The following is a 17025-nucleotide window of genomic DNA, read 5'->3' as shown; positions in this document are numbered from 1 at the left end:
TGAATACATCACCTACTTAACAACAAGTCATCAATATGACATGAGTTTCACATAAGTGCATCCTGTGAGTGTGAAAAGATATGCAAAGAATCCATATTGCTCACCCACCCAGATTTAGAACCTGTCAGATGTGACGTCATCCTCATGCTCCAGGGTGACACACAGTGGTAAATTATGGCATTGGCTGGAACGTTCAGGAACTGCCTGGAACTTCAAGAGGCAGGATATAAAGCTGGGAGAGCTCACTGTGCTGAAGCAGAAGAAACAAATCCAAGGCTACGCCAAGAGCAGTAACCACAGCAAGAACTACCAACTCTCAACTCTGAAAATGCTGAGCCTACATGGATTCCAGCCCTCCCTCAGCCCCTATGTGGACTTCTACTGGCCCGTCCGCAGTCTCTGGCCACAGGTCCGACCTCTGGACACTCACAGAGATCTCATGCTGAGAAACATGGAGGATATGAAGAGCAGTTTGGAGCTCCTGAAGAATCTTCAGCACCAGATCTTCCAGGAGATTGACCAAATCCCAGCTTCAGGGGAGGTTCATCCACTTCCTTGCAATCTAGAGAAGAAGGGAGATGGTTTTGCTCTAACACTGGACACTAAAGACTTTTCTCCTGAAGAGCTCTCAGTCAAGCAGGTGGGCAACAAGCTACAAGTGAGCGGCAAATCTGAGAAGAATCATGGCGATGGAAAAGGCTCCTACTCCTACAGGATCCAGGCGTTCAGGAGGGAGTTTGATCTCCCAGACGGGGTGAATCCTGAGGCGGTGACCTGCAGTCTGTCTGATGGAAAGCTTCACATTGAAGCAGCAGGGAAACAGACTCCTGCCATCTCAGAGAGGGTAGTGCCCATCGACTGCAAGACGGCAGAATCGACACAAGAGTCTGAGAAGATAACGAAAGAGGACAACACCACAGACACAGAAAAGATCCAACAGTGAACACAATGTTGAAAATAGACTCTATATTCTTTTCTTATTATTAAAAAAGATGTACTTTTTGAAAGTTATTAAGTTACTTATTGTGATTCTATGACGCCAAATGTAACGATTGTTTTTATATGTGGAAAAGAAGACTATATTCCTTCTTGATTAAAAAAGCTGGACTCTTAAAATGTTATTCTATTTCTTATTGTGATTTCTTAAGGCGAGATGTAATGCAATTTATGTTAAAATGTTGTTGTTTTTTACAGACAAATAAAATTATATCACTTTACGCAAGAGAATGAACCTGTTTTTAATGAATGACCATCATGAATCTGTACTTGTGTGTCTGTTCATAGTGAAAGAGTGTGAACAGGAAAACCTAAAATGAATACAATTTCAGAAAAATCACAAGGCCTGAGAGAGGACAAAAACAAACAGTTTACATTTTCTGTTTTGAGTAATTGAGCAATATTGAGACGGAGCACATCGTAACCACAAGTTCAGGATCATTCAATGTAATTCTACAGAAAAACACATGAAGGACTTACAGAATTAAATCGATGTCCACGCTAACAACGGCATAAATTCAAAGGAAAATCTCTGAAGCATGAAACTGTACGGTAACTGATGTAATAGAAGTTCATTAGTGTTGTTTATTTCTCTTAGCAAAGGGGAAGGAAAATAATTCTCCCTGTTTCAAGTTTGGTTTGACGTCAGAAATGACATCCATCCGAGGGATAGATATCCACTCCAAGGGAGAATTTTGGAAAAAAATATATTTATTTTAATTTGTTCTTTACATCAACAAGACAGTTAATGTTAAGTTTTGTTAAATCCACATAACCTAACTTAACAACAATTGAAATAGCATATTATATTGTTTCATGGAGTACAAAATGAACGAACATATCAGTGTGCGTATAGCAATACGTTGAACATATCTATTTTGACAAACATAAACACTTGATGAAATATATGTATGTGTTGGGAGAGCACAGTTTGCAGATTTCACTATGGTTATGCTTATTGATAGCCTGAGTATTTTTAAACTCATTTCACTGAATACATCACCTACTTAACAACGAGTCATCAATATGACATCAATTTCACGTTAGTCTATCTTCTGAGTGTGAAAAGATATGCAAAGAATCCATATTGCTCACCCCACCCAGATTTAGAACCTGTCAGATGTGACGTCATCCTCATGCTCCAGGGTGACACACAGTGGTCAATTATGGCATTGGCTGGAACGTTCATGAACTGCCTGGAACTTCAAGAGGCAGGATATAAAGCTGGGAGAGCTCACTGTGCTCAAGCAGAACAGACAAATCCAAGGCAACGCTAAGAGCAGTAACCACAGCAAGAACTACCAACTCTCAACTCTGAAAATGCTGAGCCTACATGGATTCCAGCCCTCCCTCAGCCAGGACTTCTACTGGCCCGTCCGCAGTCTCTGGCCACAGGTCCCACCTCTGGACACTCACAGAGATCTCATGCTGAGAAACATGGAGGATATGAAGAGCGGTTTGGAGCTCCTGCAGAATCTTCAGCACCAGATCTTCCAGGAGATTGACCAAATCCCATCTTCAGGGGAGGTTCATCCACTTCTTGGCAGTCTAGAGAAGAAGGGAGATGGTTTTGCTCTAACACTGGACACTAAAGACTTTTCTCCTGAAGAGCTCTCAGTCAAGCAGGTGGGCAACAAGCTACAAGTGAGCGGCAAATCTGAGAAGAAGCATGACGATGGAAAAGGCTCCTACTCCTACAGGGTCCAGGCGTTCAGGAGGGAGTTTGATCTCCCAGACGGGGTGAATCCTGAGGCGGTGACCTGCAGTCTGTCTGATGGAAAGCTTCACATTGAAGCAGCAGGGAAACAGACTCCTGCCATCTCAGAGAGGGTAGTGCCCATCAACTGCAAGACGGCAGAATCGACACAAGAGTCTGAGAAGATGACGAAAGAGGACAACACCACAGACACAGAAAAGATCCAACAGTGAACACAATGTTGAAAAAAAGACTATATTCCTTCTTTATTATTAAAAAAGATGTACTTTTTGAAAGTTATTACTCATTGTGATTCTATGACGCCAAATGTAACGATTGTTTTGATATGTGGAAAAGAAGACTATATTCCTTCTTGATTAAAAAAGCTGGACTCTTAAAATGTTATTCCATTTCTTATTGTGATTTCTTAAGGCGATATGTAACAAATCTTTTTCAATTCATCAATTCATGTTCATGATGTTTTTTTTTTACAGAAAAATAAAATGATATCACTTAACGCATGAAAATGAACCTGTTTTTAATGAATAACCATCATGACTCTTTACTTGTGTGTCTGTTCATAGTGAAAGAGTGTGAACAGCAAAACCTAAAGTGAATACAATTTCAGAAAAATCACAAGGCCTGACAGAGGACAAAAACTTTTTTAATGTAAATAATTCATGTGCAAGAGGATTTTTTAAAGACTAATAAAGTATAACAGTTAATGCAAGATAATTTCAATTAATTTCAATTCCAGTTTTATAACGGCAAAACAATAAAATTGTCTTAAGACGCTTTCCAGAGCTCAGGGCCTGAACCCTGAGAATGAACATGTTTGTACTGAACAACTACCACGGCGCTTTACACTTGGAAATGGACGACGCTCCTTCTGTTCTAGGGTCTGTGCATTCAGAGCTCCTTCTGTTCTAGGGTCTAGGCATTCAGAGCTCCTTCTGTTCTAGGGTCTAGGCATTCAGAGCTCCTTCTGTTCTAGGGTCTAGGCATTCAGAGCTCCTTCTGTTCTAGGGTCTACTCTAGGGTCTAGGCATTCAGAGCTCCTACTGTTCTACGGTCTAGGCATTCAGAGCTCCTTAGGTTCTAGGTTCTAGGCATTCAGAGTGGAGTTTAATCTTCCAGGGCTGAATCCTGAGACTCTGACATACAGTCTGTCTAATGGAGGTCTTCAAGACAGCAACATTACTGATGACTGAATCACCTCTTATTGCAAGTCCATAGATACAAATCTAATTATTAAGTGCACATAATTATTGTGCAATGTCTCATTTTATAACCACATTAACTCTATTATAGAAGTAATAGACATAGTTCCTTACATATAAGATTCAAAGTTTTGGATGGAGGGCCCAAAAAGAAAAAGTTGGGCTTCAAACAATGTCCAGCCCTGATATGCAACAAACAAAAAATGATTGGTCTCACCCAAAAAACTCCTCCTCTCTTGCAAAAAAAGGTAAAAAAATCAAAGTATCGTACATTCCAATGATTCCCCCAAATAGGAAAAACTGGAGGATTTCCGTAACGAGCCTGTGGCCAGTTCACGGTGTACATCCTCTCCAGGACAAGTGGGAACTATATGTGGTTTTATGTCTCCTTCACATGACCATAAGCCATGAAAATTAATGTATAGGTGATACCAAAACTAGTTCCAAACAAAAACATCCCTCAGAAAGTAGTCAATTCTTCAATTCCCCAAAAAACTTGGCCTTCACAGAATGCAAGTCGTCTTTGGAGTAAGTACCAGCACACACACACACACGCACGCACGCACGCACGCACGCACGCACGCACGCACGCACACACAGACACACACGCACAGGCACAGACACACAGACACAGTGGGAGGATGTTTGGAGAGGAGAAAGAAAGGGCAATTGGATCCCTGTCTGTCTTTTAAATGTTTCTCCCATAAGAGTTGCACAAAAGGCACTGGTTAGATTTAAACTGATAGATTTAAACTGGTTAGATTTAAACTGATAGAACAAAACTGTCTTTCCCAGCAGCATTATGACCTTAACCATTAATGAACTGGTTCATCTGACTCCACAGTCCATCCTACTCTTACTTCCTGGTTTCTGTTCTCCCTAATCATTTCTGAACATCAGAACGCTCGTAATAAATACTGTTATCGATGCAACTCCACAAATGTAGACAACAATGTTAAAGGACTGGTTTCTGTTTTCCCTAATCATTTCTGAACATCAGAACGCTCGTAATAAATACTGTTATCGATGCAACTCCATGTAGACAGCAATGTTAAAGGACTGGATCAGGAGCCCACAAACCAAACAAAAAAGCTCCCAAATACTCACAAACACAAGTCTAACCAACTCAAACACCAACCACACACACTGGTAAACCAGCCATAGGAGAGAGGAGATGAGCCACCACACACACATGAACACACACTCCACCAGCAGCCAGAGCCATCGTACAGGGGCCAGGAGAAGGAACAGAAGTCCTGGAGGGTCAGCTGCCTGAAACTGAAAGTACATTGTAAAATAAGAGACGTAAACAAACAATTTCTGCACACATCTCCTTGAGATTTCATTGTATTTTAAAGTGTCTTATATCCATAAAATCCATTATTATTTATTATTATTATGTTGCAACTATTAAATGTACAGGGAACTATACTAATACAAATACATTCTCACGACATAGCCTACATGTGAAAAGGGCAGACACATTTGTGAAGAGAAGGGGGGGGGGGGGTCACCTGGTCTGCATGTTCAGGTTGAGACGAGTCTGACAAAGACTGAGAGTCTTGATGGATCTGGTCTGTATTTTGTAGCCGTAACAAAGCTGTGCAGATGGAGGATTTAAATAGGGTTTCATTCTTTAAAGTATTTAACAGAATAATATGAGTTTAACTGAATTTTTACAACATATCTCCAATTGTACAAGATTGATTTAAATGTAGTGAAATCTAAAGCAAAGACAAAACAAAAGTCAGAGAGAGAGGGAGAGAGAGAGAGAGAGAGAGAGAGAGAGAGAGAGAGAGAGGGAGGAAGACACTCACAGAACACAGAAATGAACAGCAGCAGTAAAATGACTAGAAGAGTCCCATAATAGTCTTGTCTTCCTGGCTGCACTCCTGCTGTTAAAGGTTGGCGTATGTTCTAGTAAAGTAAACACAACATTAACAAGCTGGATAATCACCGTTGTATAAAAAAACTATTTCACAATAGTCTACCTGTTTCATAAACAGTTGTAGATGCATTGGTGACCATTATGGTGCGTTCGAGACAACTCGGAACTCCAACTCGACTTGAAATTTCGGTTCCGACTTTGAAGTCGGGGTGGATTTAATTGGCCCGAGTTTGCAATGACTCGAATTTTTTCGATTTCCGAGTTGTCTGGGACGCAGCATAGGCCTACACTTCTAATGAGTTGACACGATAGCCATCTAATGTGACAAAAAATAGTCCGAAGGTTTATAGACTGGTCTTCGTTCATCGTACTACGCACCAGGGTATTTCCATTTTGTCGATATGCTTCTACAATATTCTGGAGTCTGAAGTTTCTCACAATCTCTCTTCTATCTGGACAGGTTCTTCGACAGTCTGGGCAGTTAAATGATTGCCGACTCCATAGCTGATCTATACACTGAAGACAGAAACTGTGTCCACAAGGATACTGGTGAGGTTCGGTTAAAAGATCCAAACATATGTTACAAGTCAATTCCAACTCAATATCAGCCATAACCACGAAGTTAAGGGAAATGCGAAGAGAGAGCTGTAACACGTAATCCAATCGAAAACGAAACTAGGTGAATGAATCGGCGCATGTGGGTTTCTGTCATGACTGCGCCTGAAATAAACGCAGGGGCTGGCTCCCGTTCAAGAGTTCAAGATTCTACTCATCTGACGTACATCTATGGTGGAAACAGATCATGTTGTGGCCATAGAATGTAGAATATGTGTTGTGCCCCGTTTAAAGTTATGCTCCTATATGGTTAGAGGTATGGATGTTATAGTAGGCCTATGCAGCTAAGAAGTAGGGGGATATTGGCGCCATCAACTAAAATGGTAAACAAAAGCATCGTAGGCCTACGCTTCTCTTGCTGTTGTGAACAGGTGTGGGCTGTAGGATAATTAAGCCTAGGTGGCTCTGTTTTTAAGAGCAAAATAATTAGCCAAATAGTTTACAATTCTGTTTATACATGTATACTGAGAGAGATTCCTGTCAGAACTGAAGTCTTATGATTCGTATATATATATAACTTATTATTCTGCTGTTAAATTATACCATATCTACGTGTTGGTTTACAGAGAATCAAGTGAAAGACCGCCACGAAGCAATAGGTTTGAATACAGTTGAGTTTACTGAGTTTCAAGAGATGTACAAATACAGTCTTAGGTGAGTTCACAAAGAGCTCTGTCACCCACGACTGGAGAATGTATTCTGCCATTCACATACGCAATTCAATCTTTTAACCCCTCAGTCGCGACAATGTTGCTTAATCATGGATCCCCTGGGGAGCTGTAACTAACTAACTCTTTAACAATGGGGCCTTAGTTTGAGAACCTTGTTTCTCACAGTTCGGCTGTTAATCTTATCTTGTCCGTGTCCCATGGTGTTCTTTCTGACCTAAAAAGTTGTAATTTACGGCCACTGTCACTGCTGGCCCTTGCTGGCCCTGTCAATGTCACACCAGCAGCGACACCTCAGGGTCATAGGCCTCTTTCCTTAGCACGGTGAAATTAGTTATTTATCTGTTTACTCTTTTGAGCTAAATTGCTTGACATGAACTTCAACTGAACTGCTTGTTGATGACTAAACATTGGTGACATCAATTAACTTGATTTTCTCTTACACTACTCATATGTTTCTTAGAATTAGAAGTAGGGTTAAGCAGATATCTGTGTGTTCCTGAGTGTGCCATTTCTATCTGTGTGCGTCTGTGCTTCTCAGTGATAAGAATTGGGATGTTTTGGTTATGTGTCAAAGGCCGTACGGTCACTCTGACTCCTGAGTGTAATCCAAGCACTGTGTTTTACCCCCCCTGTCAGACCTAGGATACTTAAACTGAGCTCTGTGATGAACACCCCCCTCTCCTGTCAGATCTAGGATACTTAAACTGAGCTCTGTGATGAACACCCCCCTCTCCTGTCAGATCTAGGATACTTAAACTGAGCTCTGTGATGAACACCCCCTCTCCTGTCAGACCTAGGATACTTCAACTGAGCCTCTCTCTGTTCTAGTCAGAGAAGTTGGTGAATCTGGGTGAAGCCATGCTCTCTCTCCCCTGATGTGAAGCCATGCTCTCGCTCCCCTGATGTGAAGCCATGCTCTCTCTCCCTTGATGTGAAGCCATGCTCTCTCTCCCTTGATGTGAAGCCATGCTCTCTCTCCCTTGATGTGAAGCCATGCTCTCTCTCCCTTGATGTGAAGCCATGCTCTCTCTCCCCTGATGTGAAGCCATGCTCTCTCTCCCTTGATGTGAAGCCATGCTCTCTCTCCCCTGATGTGAAGCCATGCTCTCTCTCCCTTGATGTGAAGCCATGCTCTCTCGCCCTTGATGTGAAGCCATGCTCTCTCTCCCTTGAAGGGCATCACGGTAAATAAAACCTTGTTCCTGATGTTTCTACCATTGCCTGACTGAGTTCTCCATTTCTGGGATATAACATGACTACCAATAGTCCACAGTAGATCTGTACACAATAAAACCTCAGTAAGCCATTCACATTATCTCTCATTTAATTTGACATGGGATATGATGGTAAAGTTCTACTCTAAAGAAGTAATTAATTTAATCTACATCCAGAGGTAGATTGATGGCATCCAGAGTGATCGTCAAGCGCAGGCAGACTATTACAGCACTGCCAATATTCCAGGAGAATGATCAAATCCCAGCTTCAGGGGAGGCTCATCCACTTCCTTACAATCTAGAGAAGAAGGGAGAGGGTTTTGCTCTAACACTGGACACTAAAGACTTTTCTCCTGAAGAGCTCTCAGTCAAGCAGGTGGGCAACAAGCTACAAGTGAGCGGCAAATCTGAGAAGAAGCATGACGATGGAAAAGGCTCCTACTCCTGTGGGTTTTAATAACCTGTAAACAGTAACTGAGCAGTACATTCGTATCTTGATAAAAAAAAGTCACGGTACAAAGGTATCATCCTAAGCCGGGAACTTGCAAGGCTGGTACTTTGGCCCTCATAGACACTTCCTCATACAGCCCAGTGTGTGTGTGTGTGTGTGTGTGTGCAATTCAATCAGGGAAGAAAGGCGTGCGCTAAAGACGAACAAGAACATATCTGGAGTCCAAAGAGCAAACATTACAGCAAATCAATTCAAGCGAGAGAGAAAGGAGCGCTAAGGAACGCTCACAGAGCCAGTCTAAGGAGCTCAGTCAGAATGGCATCCAGAGGGGTCATCAAGCGCAGGGCGACTATTACAGACCTGCCACTGTACTTCAGTGGCCAAATACAGAAGAAATACACAGGAGAGGGGGTGAGTTAACACTGAGGATCACGCTGATCTGTCTGTAAGTCTTGCATGGCAAGGTAATGTGTGCCGTGCTTGAGAGAGGCCAGATCAATGATGAGGGTGTGGACTTCCTCTGGCTTTCACAGGGGTTCAGAGGGTATTATGGAGAGCTGCGTGGTTCCACCATGTTCTTCTACGCAGATGAGAAACATGAAACGGTGAATTCCTTATGCGCAAACCACACTCAAACACACACACACACACACACAAATGTTTAAACCTGAATCGTCATACATATCCACACACACTAACTGAGAATGTTTTGCAGTACTGCGAGAGGCTGGAATCCACACACACTAACTAAGCGTGTTTTGCAGTACTGCGAGAGGCTGGAACTGCACAACCTGAAGTCTATGGTGCCCGTCTCCTCCTATTCAGCCAAGACAACGCCGGTTTACACACTCACCTTCTCCAACCAGGAAGTACAGCTAAAGGTGTCAGATAAGAGGCTATCGTCCTTTTCTTCAAACTCAAAGAAGCAATATTCTTTCAAATTTTTTGACACGCTTAAATCATCATCTAATAATCATCAGAAACGACCAACCTCTCAACAGATGCCAGCGTTCATTTACTCAGAACAGAACTAATTTAGCCCATGCTGGTGAATGAGTGACGCATAGCAGCTATTTTGTATGCAGGCGATATCATTCCCTTGAGCCTGAGTGTCTGTGATTATTTCTTTAGTGTAATTATTAGTAAGTGTTTGTGTGAATGTGTGTATCTGTGTGTATCTGTGTGTATTTGTGTGTATCTGTGTGTATCTGTGTGTTTGTGTGAATGTGTGTATCTGTGTGTATCTGTGTGTATCTGTGTGTTTGTGTGAATGTGTGTATCTGTGTGAATGTGTGTATTTGTGTGTATCTGTGTGTTTGTGTATCTGTGTGTATCTGTGTGTATCTGTGTGAATGTGTGTATCTGTGTGAATGTGTGTATCTGTGTGTATCTGTGTGTATCTGTGTGTATCTGTGTGAATGTGTGAATCTGTGTGTATCTGTGTGAATGTGTGTATCTGTGTGTATCTGTGTGTATCTGTGTGTATCTGTGTGAATGTGTGAATCTGTGTGTATCTGTGTGAATGTGTGTATCTGTGTGTATCTGTGTGTATCTGTGTATCTGTGTATATCTCTGTGTGTATGTGTGTGTGTCTGTGTATATCTGTGTGTATCTGTGTGAATGTGTGAATCTGTGTGTATCTGTGTGAATGTGTGTATCTGTGTGTATCTGTGTGTATCTGTGTATCTGTGTATCTGTGTATATCTCTGTGTGTATGTGTGTGTGTCTGTGTATATCTGTGTGTATCTGTCTGTATCTGTGTGAATGTGTGTATCTGTGTGAATGTGTGTATCTGTGTGAATGTGTGTATTTGTGTGTATCTGTGTGAATGTGTGTATCTGTGTGTATCTGTGCTGATATGTGTGTATCTGTGTATCTGTGTGTATCTGTGTGTATTCAGGCTGATAATCCAGACACAGGAGAGCTATGGAGGGGCTATATCTTGACAGTGGCTAAAGTGAGTTCCACTCCTCCAACCAATCACACACCACTAATGTACATATCGACAGTGTCCACCCGCAGTCCTGATACCTCTGTGTGCGCTGTGTGTGTGTGTGTGTGTGTGTGTGTGTGATGTGTGTTTACAGTTGGAGGTCCCACACCAGCTGCAGCTCCTGCCTGGTCACTTCATGGCGCTAGAACACGTGCGGGACCAAGAGCAACAGCGACAGGTTCTGCCGCCCTTTTACCAGCCCTCCATGGACGCGCCCGCGCCCCGCTCATGCACGCCGACCAGCTCAGAGGCCTCAAATGAGTACGACGACAGCCTGTCCTCAGTTCCCACGTGAGTCTGAACACTTCTATTAGGCCGGCTGCCATGGGTTCATATCTAGCATGAGTACATTTGCAGGGCTTCACTGTCAGTGAATCAGTGTGTGTGTGTGTGTGTGTGTGTTAACATACTGTTTAGATAACTTTAAGACCAAAGCATGTTCTTCTCAGATGCCAGTTTTCTTCTGATTATGTGCATAACCTATAGCATAGTTCCTGCTTCAGTACATAGTGTGTGTGTGTGTGTGTGTGTGTGTGTGTGTGTGTGTGTGTGTGTGTGTGTGTGTGTGTGTGTTGTGCGGTGTCTAACCACTGATCACGTCTGTAGTTGTTTCATGTCAGTGTCCCGTGAAGAGGCAGAGGAGCTACTCACAAAGAATCCAGAATGTGGCAGCATCATCCTGAGGCCTGCAACAGACAAATATAACTACACTATCACCATGAGACAGATCTATCCCAGGTACACACACACACACACACACACACTCTCGCACGCACGCACGCACGCACGCACGCACGCACGCACGCACGCACGCACGCACGCACGCACGCACGCACGCACGCACGCACGCACACACACACACACACACACACACACAGAGAGAGAGAGAGACACCGAAATATACAACTTCCAAAGTATGAGAGATGTTCCCACATCTCCACTTTGCTTAAGATTCCAATGTTCATAAACTCTACATTTCTGCTTGTTTGCAGTGGTCCAGTTATAAAGAACTACAGGATCCTGTCCAGTGACCATGGCTTCATCATTGAACTGGAGGTGCCTGTAAGTCTGCGAGTCCTACCCTGGTAGGACAGAGTGAGACCCCAGCCATTGCCTTGTTTGCCTGTTACAGTTTTGGTTTATTACCATCTCCTCATGTTAAGCGTTTTTTTCAGGTAACTGTCCAAACCTTGAATCAAGTGGTGGATTACTTCTTAGAGCAAACAGCCGGTCAGCTAAAGCCTTTTGCAAAGGCCTACGACATTCGCATTGGTGAGATTTCACACACACACACACACACACACACACACACACACACACGCACACACATTCACACACACATACACACAGTTACTTGCAAAAACATACACTCACATACACTATACATTTGATTACTTTAACATATATATTTCCACCGTAGACACACTCAACACACTACGTAATTCAAGAACAGAACCACATTATAGAGTTCTGTTTTGCACATGTGATTGATTGTTTATGCACCTATATAACTGGTGATTTGTCTGTGGCCTGGGACACACACACACACACACGCACACACACACACACACACACACACACACACACAACTATATAACTGTGGATGTATCTGTGGCCTGGGACACACACACACACACACACACACACACACACACACACACACACACACGCACACGCACATGTTCAATTCAATTCAATTCAATTCAATTCAATTCAACTTTATTCGCCATGTATACAGATACTAGGAATTGTTTTTGGTTTTCTCCATGCAGGCTATAGTATCACAGATAGAACAACAAGACAACACAGAACAACAATACAAGGACAGATAGTACCAGACAGTATGAGCAAAATAATAAATAAGAATGGAGGTAGTGCAACAATAATAATGTTAAATAAAGTTAAATAAAGTGCGATAAAGTTCGTGTGTGAGAGCTATTTAGGAGGGCTATTGCTTGGGGGAAAAAACTGTTGAGGTGACGTGATGTTTTGGTCATGATGGCCCTGTATCGCTGTCCAGAGGGGAGACGGTTAAAGAGACTGTTAGCAGGATGTGAGGGGTCTGCCGTGATCTTCATTACTTTCCTGAGGGATCTGGAGCTGTGAAGGTCCTTGATGGAGGGAAGGGGGCAGCCGATGATGCGCTCTGCTGCCCGTACGACTCTTTGGAGCCTGGCCTTAGAGCGGGCAGAGGCAGAGTCTTACCAGACCGAGTGAGAGGATGTAAGCACACTCTCAATGATAGCCCTGTAAAACTGCACCATGATGGGGGGGCTGACCTGTAGTCCTCTCAGCTGCCGGAGGAAGAACAGGCGCTGCTGACCTTTCTTCACTAATTGAGTGATGTTATTGTCCCATTTTAGTGTGTTGGTGATGGTTGTGCCTAGGAACTTGAAATGCTCTACTACAGTGACAGATGAGTTGTTGATGACAAGTGGAAGATGTGTCGGAACCTTTTTTCGGAAGTCCACAATCACCTCCACTGTCTTGTTGACGTTGAGCTCTAGGTTGCTGACTGCACACCAGGACTCTAGATGGCCGACCTCCCTCCGGTAGGCAGACTCGTTGTTGTTGCTGATGAGACCTATCATGGTGGTGTCGTCTGCATACTTGATGGTCTTGACAGACGGGTCACCAGAGGAGCAGTCGTTGGTGTACAGGGAGAAGAGCAGGGGGGACAGCACACAACCCTGGGGGGCACCGGTGTTAACTGTGCGGGGCTGTGACAGATGCGGGCCCAGCCTGACATACTGTCTCCTGTTGGTGAGAAAATCTGTAATCCATAAGCAGGTAAGGGGGTGGATGTTCAGATGGGTCAGTTTGCTATGGAGGAGGTCGGGAATGATGGTGTTAAAGGCAGAACTATAATCCACAAACAGGACCCTTGCATAGGTGTTCCGATTGTCCAGGTGTTGTAGAATATAGTGAAGGGCTATGTTGATTGCATCGTCTACTGAGCGGTTGGGTCTGTATGCAAATTGGAGGGGGTCCATGAGGTGGTCAGTGGATGCTTTGAGATAGGAGAGGACCAAGCGTTCAAATACTTTCATGACTACAGAGGTGAGGGCGACCGGTCTGTAATCATTTAAGCAGGTGATCTTGGGCTTTTTCGGCACTGGAATGATGACAGCAGATTTGAAGCATACAGGGACACGGCATAAATTGAGAGACTGATTAAAAATGTCCGTAAACACTGGAGCCAGCTCGCTGGCACAGTGCTTGAGGGTAGCAGGTGACACCATGTCCGGCCCACACGCTTTCCTGGTGTTCTGACCTTTGAAGAGCCTCCGAACCTCATGCTCAGTGATGACCAGTGGAGCAGGTGAGGTGGTGGCAGGGGGAGGGGAGGCGGGGGGGATGGAGGGGGTGGACCCACGCGGTGCTTCAAACCTTGTGCAGAACACATTGAACTGGTCTGGTAGATTTGGGTCGTTAGAGGTGGGGGGGGGCTTCTTCTTGTAGCCCGTGGCAGATTGTAGGCCCCTCCAGACAGCTCTGATGTTCTTATCCCCGACCTGTTGTTCAATTCTAGTCTTATACACCCCTTTAGCATGCTGGATGGCTTTGCTGAGGGCATATTTGGCTTTGGTGTACGCGTCCTTATCTCCGCTCCTGTGGGCCGCCTCCTTCCCTCTCCTCAGTAGCCTCACCTCCTTGTTGAACCACGGTTTATTATTACTATAAATGACAATGGATTGTCTGGGGATGCAGAGTTCCTCACAGAAGTAGACGTAGGATGAGCATGTGTCTGCATACTCATCAATGTCATTGCATGCCAGCTTAATAGCTGCCCAGTCTGTAATGTCAAAACAGGCTTGCAGTGATTCAGTTGCATCAGGTGTTCGTATCTGGACAGACCTCTTGACCGGTTTTTGTTTCCTGAGTAGGGACTGGTATGTGGGGATGAGTTTAATCACAGAATGATCGATATTGCCTAGTGGTGCGCACGCGCACGCGCGATATGCCTCTCTGATGGTAGAATAGCACTGATCAAGAGTCCGTTCTCCCCTGGTGGCGCAGCGCACCAGCTGATGGTATTTTGGAAGTTCAGATCTCAGATCAGTGTGGTTAAAGTCACCCAACCAGATGTGATTGGTTGTTTATGCACCTATATAACTGGTGATTTCTCTGTGGCCTGGGACACACACACACACACGCACACACACACACACACACACACACACACACACAACTATATAACTGTGGATGTATCTGTGGCCTGGGACACACACACACACACACACACACACACACACACACACACACACACACACACACACACACACACGCACATGTGATTGGTTGTTTATGCAACTATATAACTGTGGATGTATCTGTGGCCTGGGACACACACACACACACACACACACACACACACACACACACACGCACATGTGATTGATTGTTCATGCAACTATATAACTGTAGATTTATCTGTGGCCTGGGACACACACACACACACACACGCACACACGTGATTGTGTATTTCTCTGTGGCCTGGGACAGAGGTGCCTCCTCGAGTGCCTCCTAATCGTGACGACATTCCTCGAGTGGCACCCACTATCCGCACAGAGCCATCGCCTAGCAACAAGCCCCCCACACCTCCACGGCCTCCGTTCCTGAACCAGATGAGCACATATGAGAATGAAAGTAAGCCATTTATGAATATCAATCTAATTTAATAAACGGGGGGTATATTACACATGCCATGTTGCCATGCTATGAAGTTGGCGTGCATTCAGTTGCTTGCAGTGCTGTATTTCTGTCTGTGTGTTGCCTGGGTTTGCCCATGCAGTTGGCCATTAAAGGAGCTACAGTATATGTAGGTGGGACACCAAGCGTTTAAAATCAGCACTGCATTCCAAATGTAAAATATTGGCGAGCGTTGTCTCCCCCCTCCTCCCCAGACTGGAAGCTCATGTGGGTTTCCAGGTTGAGGACACTGATCAATCGCAAGAAGAGCTCAGCGTTAAACTTTGACAATGGCAAGCGACGACGAGTCCTACACTTTAAGTAGATCAGCTAATGTATAAGTTTGCAGAATATATAAACCAGATCATATGGATTTTTTAATACGGTGGCTATGTAGGCGTACGTTAGCCATAGCCAGATATTTAACGACATCCATTGTCACGCAAGTGAATAAACTCTTCTAAAACGGGTCTGGTTCTATTCGATGAGATATATAAATAGCTAGTAGCTAGGGGTGGGCAGGAGTAACATTACTCTATTTGGACGTCAGTATTAGTTCAGCGTATAGAGTAATCATGTTTGTAACTTGAGTTCATTTAGAGTCAGTATTTGAATGTTGATATGACTTGAAATGCCCATCCCTACTAGTAGCCGTGATGAATTAGTTAAGGTTAGCTAACTGAACCTGAACTAATCTGAATGCTTACCTGTTCAGGAGAAAATTAGCCAACTCGGCATCTGTCCTTCTGGGCTCTTAGCTGTCTCCATCGTTCAAATGCTTCTCCAATATTGACCTGCATTGTACTACATCTCTGGTCACGCAGCCTTTTAGAAGGATGCCGAGGCTTTTGTGATCGGGTAGAATCAAACATCATCTCTGTTGGTCCAGTTGGTTTGCTCTTATCTGGCAACCCCGAGTCGCGAAACAGTACTGGAGAAATGGGCAGTGGGCGGATTCACACAGGTCAAAACACAGACATTCTGCTCCGGAAAGGAGAATATACTGGCTGTAGTATTGCTGTTAGAGAGAAGTCAGTATTTCAGTTTAGCATATTTCCTTAAACTGTGATGATGTATCATGTTTATTTTTAATGAACAATAAATTACAGTAAATGTATTAGAAACTGGATCCTTTAAATCTGCTGCCGGTGAGGTCCCTGGTCTGTGTGTGTGTGTGTGTGTGTGTGTGGCAGGTGGAAGCACCCTGTCCACACTGGTCTGTGTGTGTGGCAGGTGGAAGCACTCTGTCCACACTGTTCTGTGTGTGTGTGTGTGTGTGTGTGTGTGTGTGTGGCAGGGGGAAGCACTCTGTCCACACTGTTCTGTGTGTGTGTGTGTGTGTGTGTGTGTGTGTGTGTCAGGGGGAATCACCCTGTCCACACTGTTCATGTTCACCCTCAAGGGGACACACATTCATTACGTAGTTAGACAGAGACGATATAGGAGTACTGCACTAAGAGTGCTATAAACTCTAAAAGGCTCATTTCTAATGGATTGTATTCTCTTGTGCAGAGGACCTAAAGACAAACCCTAAGGTTGAGAAGAACAAGAAGTCGTACAGACCTTTCTCCAGAAGTTAACACACACAC

The 17025-nt window shown here is 43.9% G+C and overlaps 3 protein-coding genes and 1 long non-coding RNA gene across 4 annotated transcripts in view; 3 read left to right on the top strand and 1 right to left on the bottom strand.

Moving 5' to 3' along the window:
• Nucleotides 1-265: 265 nt before the first annotated feature.
• LOC122130526 (heat shock protein 30-like) lies at nucleotides 266-953 on the top strand. Its single transcript, XM_042705236.1, has one exon. The coding sequence runs from the start codon at nucleotides 329-331 to the stop codon at nucleotides 941-943; it is 615 nt and encodes a 204-aa protein (XP_042561170.1). The 5' UTR covers nucleotides 266-328; the 3' UTR covers nucleotides 944-953.
• Nucleotides 954-2301: 1348 nt separating this feature from the next.
• LOC122130527 (heat shock protein 30-like) lies at nucleotides 2302-2935 on the top strand. Its single transcript, XM_042705237.1, has one exon. The coding sequence runs from the start codon at nucleotides 2317-2319 to the stop codon at nucleotides 2923-2925; it is 609 nt and encodes a 202-aa protein (XP_042561171.1). The 5' UTR covers nucleotides 2302-2316; the 3' UTR covers nucleotides 2926-2935.
• A 2021-nt stretch (nucleotides 2936-4956) lies between these two features.
• Nucleotides 4957-6681, bottom strand: LOC122130525. The gene is made up of 4 exons (XR_006151914.1): nucleotides 6179-6681; nucleotides 5730-5829; nucleotides 5427-5512; nucleotides 4957-5190 (listed from the first exon to the last, which is right to left on the bottom strand). It is a non-coding gene; the product is annotated as an uncharacterized LOC122130525 (long non-coding RNA).
• Nucleotides 6682-8902: 2221 nt separating this feature from the next.
• Nucleotides 8903-17025, top strand: part of LOC122130523 (signal-transducing adaptor protein 1-like) — an 8387-nt gene continuing 264 nt past the window's right edge. Inside the window, exons 1-10 of the mRNA XM_042705234.1 lie at nucleotides 8903-9162; nucleotides 9285-9356; nucleotides 9516-9632; nucleotides 10652-10708; nucleotides 10839-11035; nucleotides 11351-11482; nucleotides 11737-11806; nucleotides 11920-12016; nucleotides 15251-15394; nucleotides 16949-17025. The exon at nucleotides 16949-17025 is cut by the window's right edge and continues 264 nt beyond it. Coding sequence (XP_042561168.1) covers nucleotides 9067-9162; nucleotides 9285-9356; nucleotides 9516-9632; nucleotides 10652-10708; nucleotides 10839-11035; nucleotides 11351-11482; nucleotides 11737-11806; nucleotides 11920-12016; nucleotides 15251-15394; nucleotides 16949-17016 — 1050 coding nt within the window. The 5' untranslated portion in view covers nucleotides 8903-9066 and the 3' untranslated portion in view covers nucleotides 17017-17025. The remainder of the gene's footprint in view (nucleotides 9163-9284; nucleotides 9357-9515; nucleotides 9633-10651; nucleotides 10709-10838; nucleotides 11036-11350; nucleotides 11483-11736; nucleotides 11807-11919; nucleotides 12017-15250; nucleotides 15395-16948) is intronic.

Source organism: Clupea harengus, unplaced genomic scaffold (assembly GCF_900700415.2).
Source record: "Clupea harengus unplaced genomic scaffold, Ch_v2.0.2, whole genome shotgun sequence".
NCBI lineage: Eukaryota > Metazoa > Chordata > Actinopteri > Clupeiformes > Clupeidae > Clupea > Clupea harengus.
Note: the sequence above shows the minus strand (reverse complement) of the source record. Positions and strands in the feature narration are given on the sequence as shown.

What these genes read in the sequence shown, in the direction of transcription:
- LOC122130526 (XM_042705236.1), top strand. Translation starts at nt 329, where the DNA reads ATGCTGAGCCTACATGGATTCCAGCCCTCCCTCAGCCCCTATGTGGAC.
- LOC122130527 (XM_042705237.1), top strand. Translation starts at nt 2,317, where the DNA reads ATGCTGAGCCTACATGGATTCCAGCCCTCCCTCAGCCAGGACTTCTAC.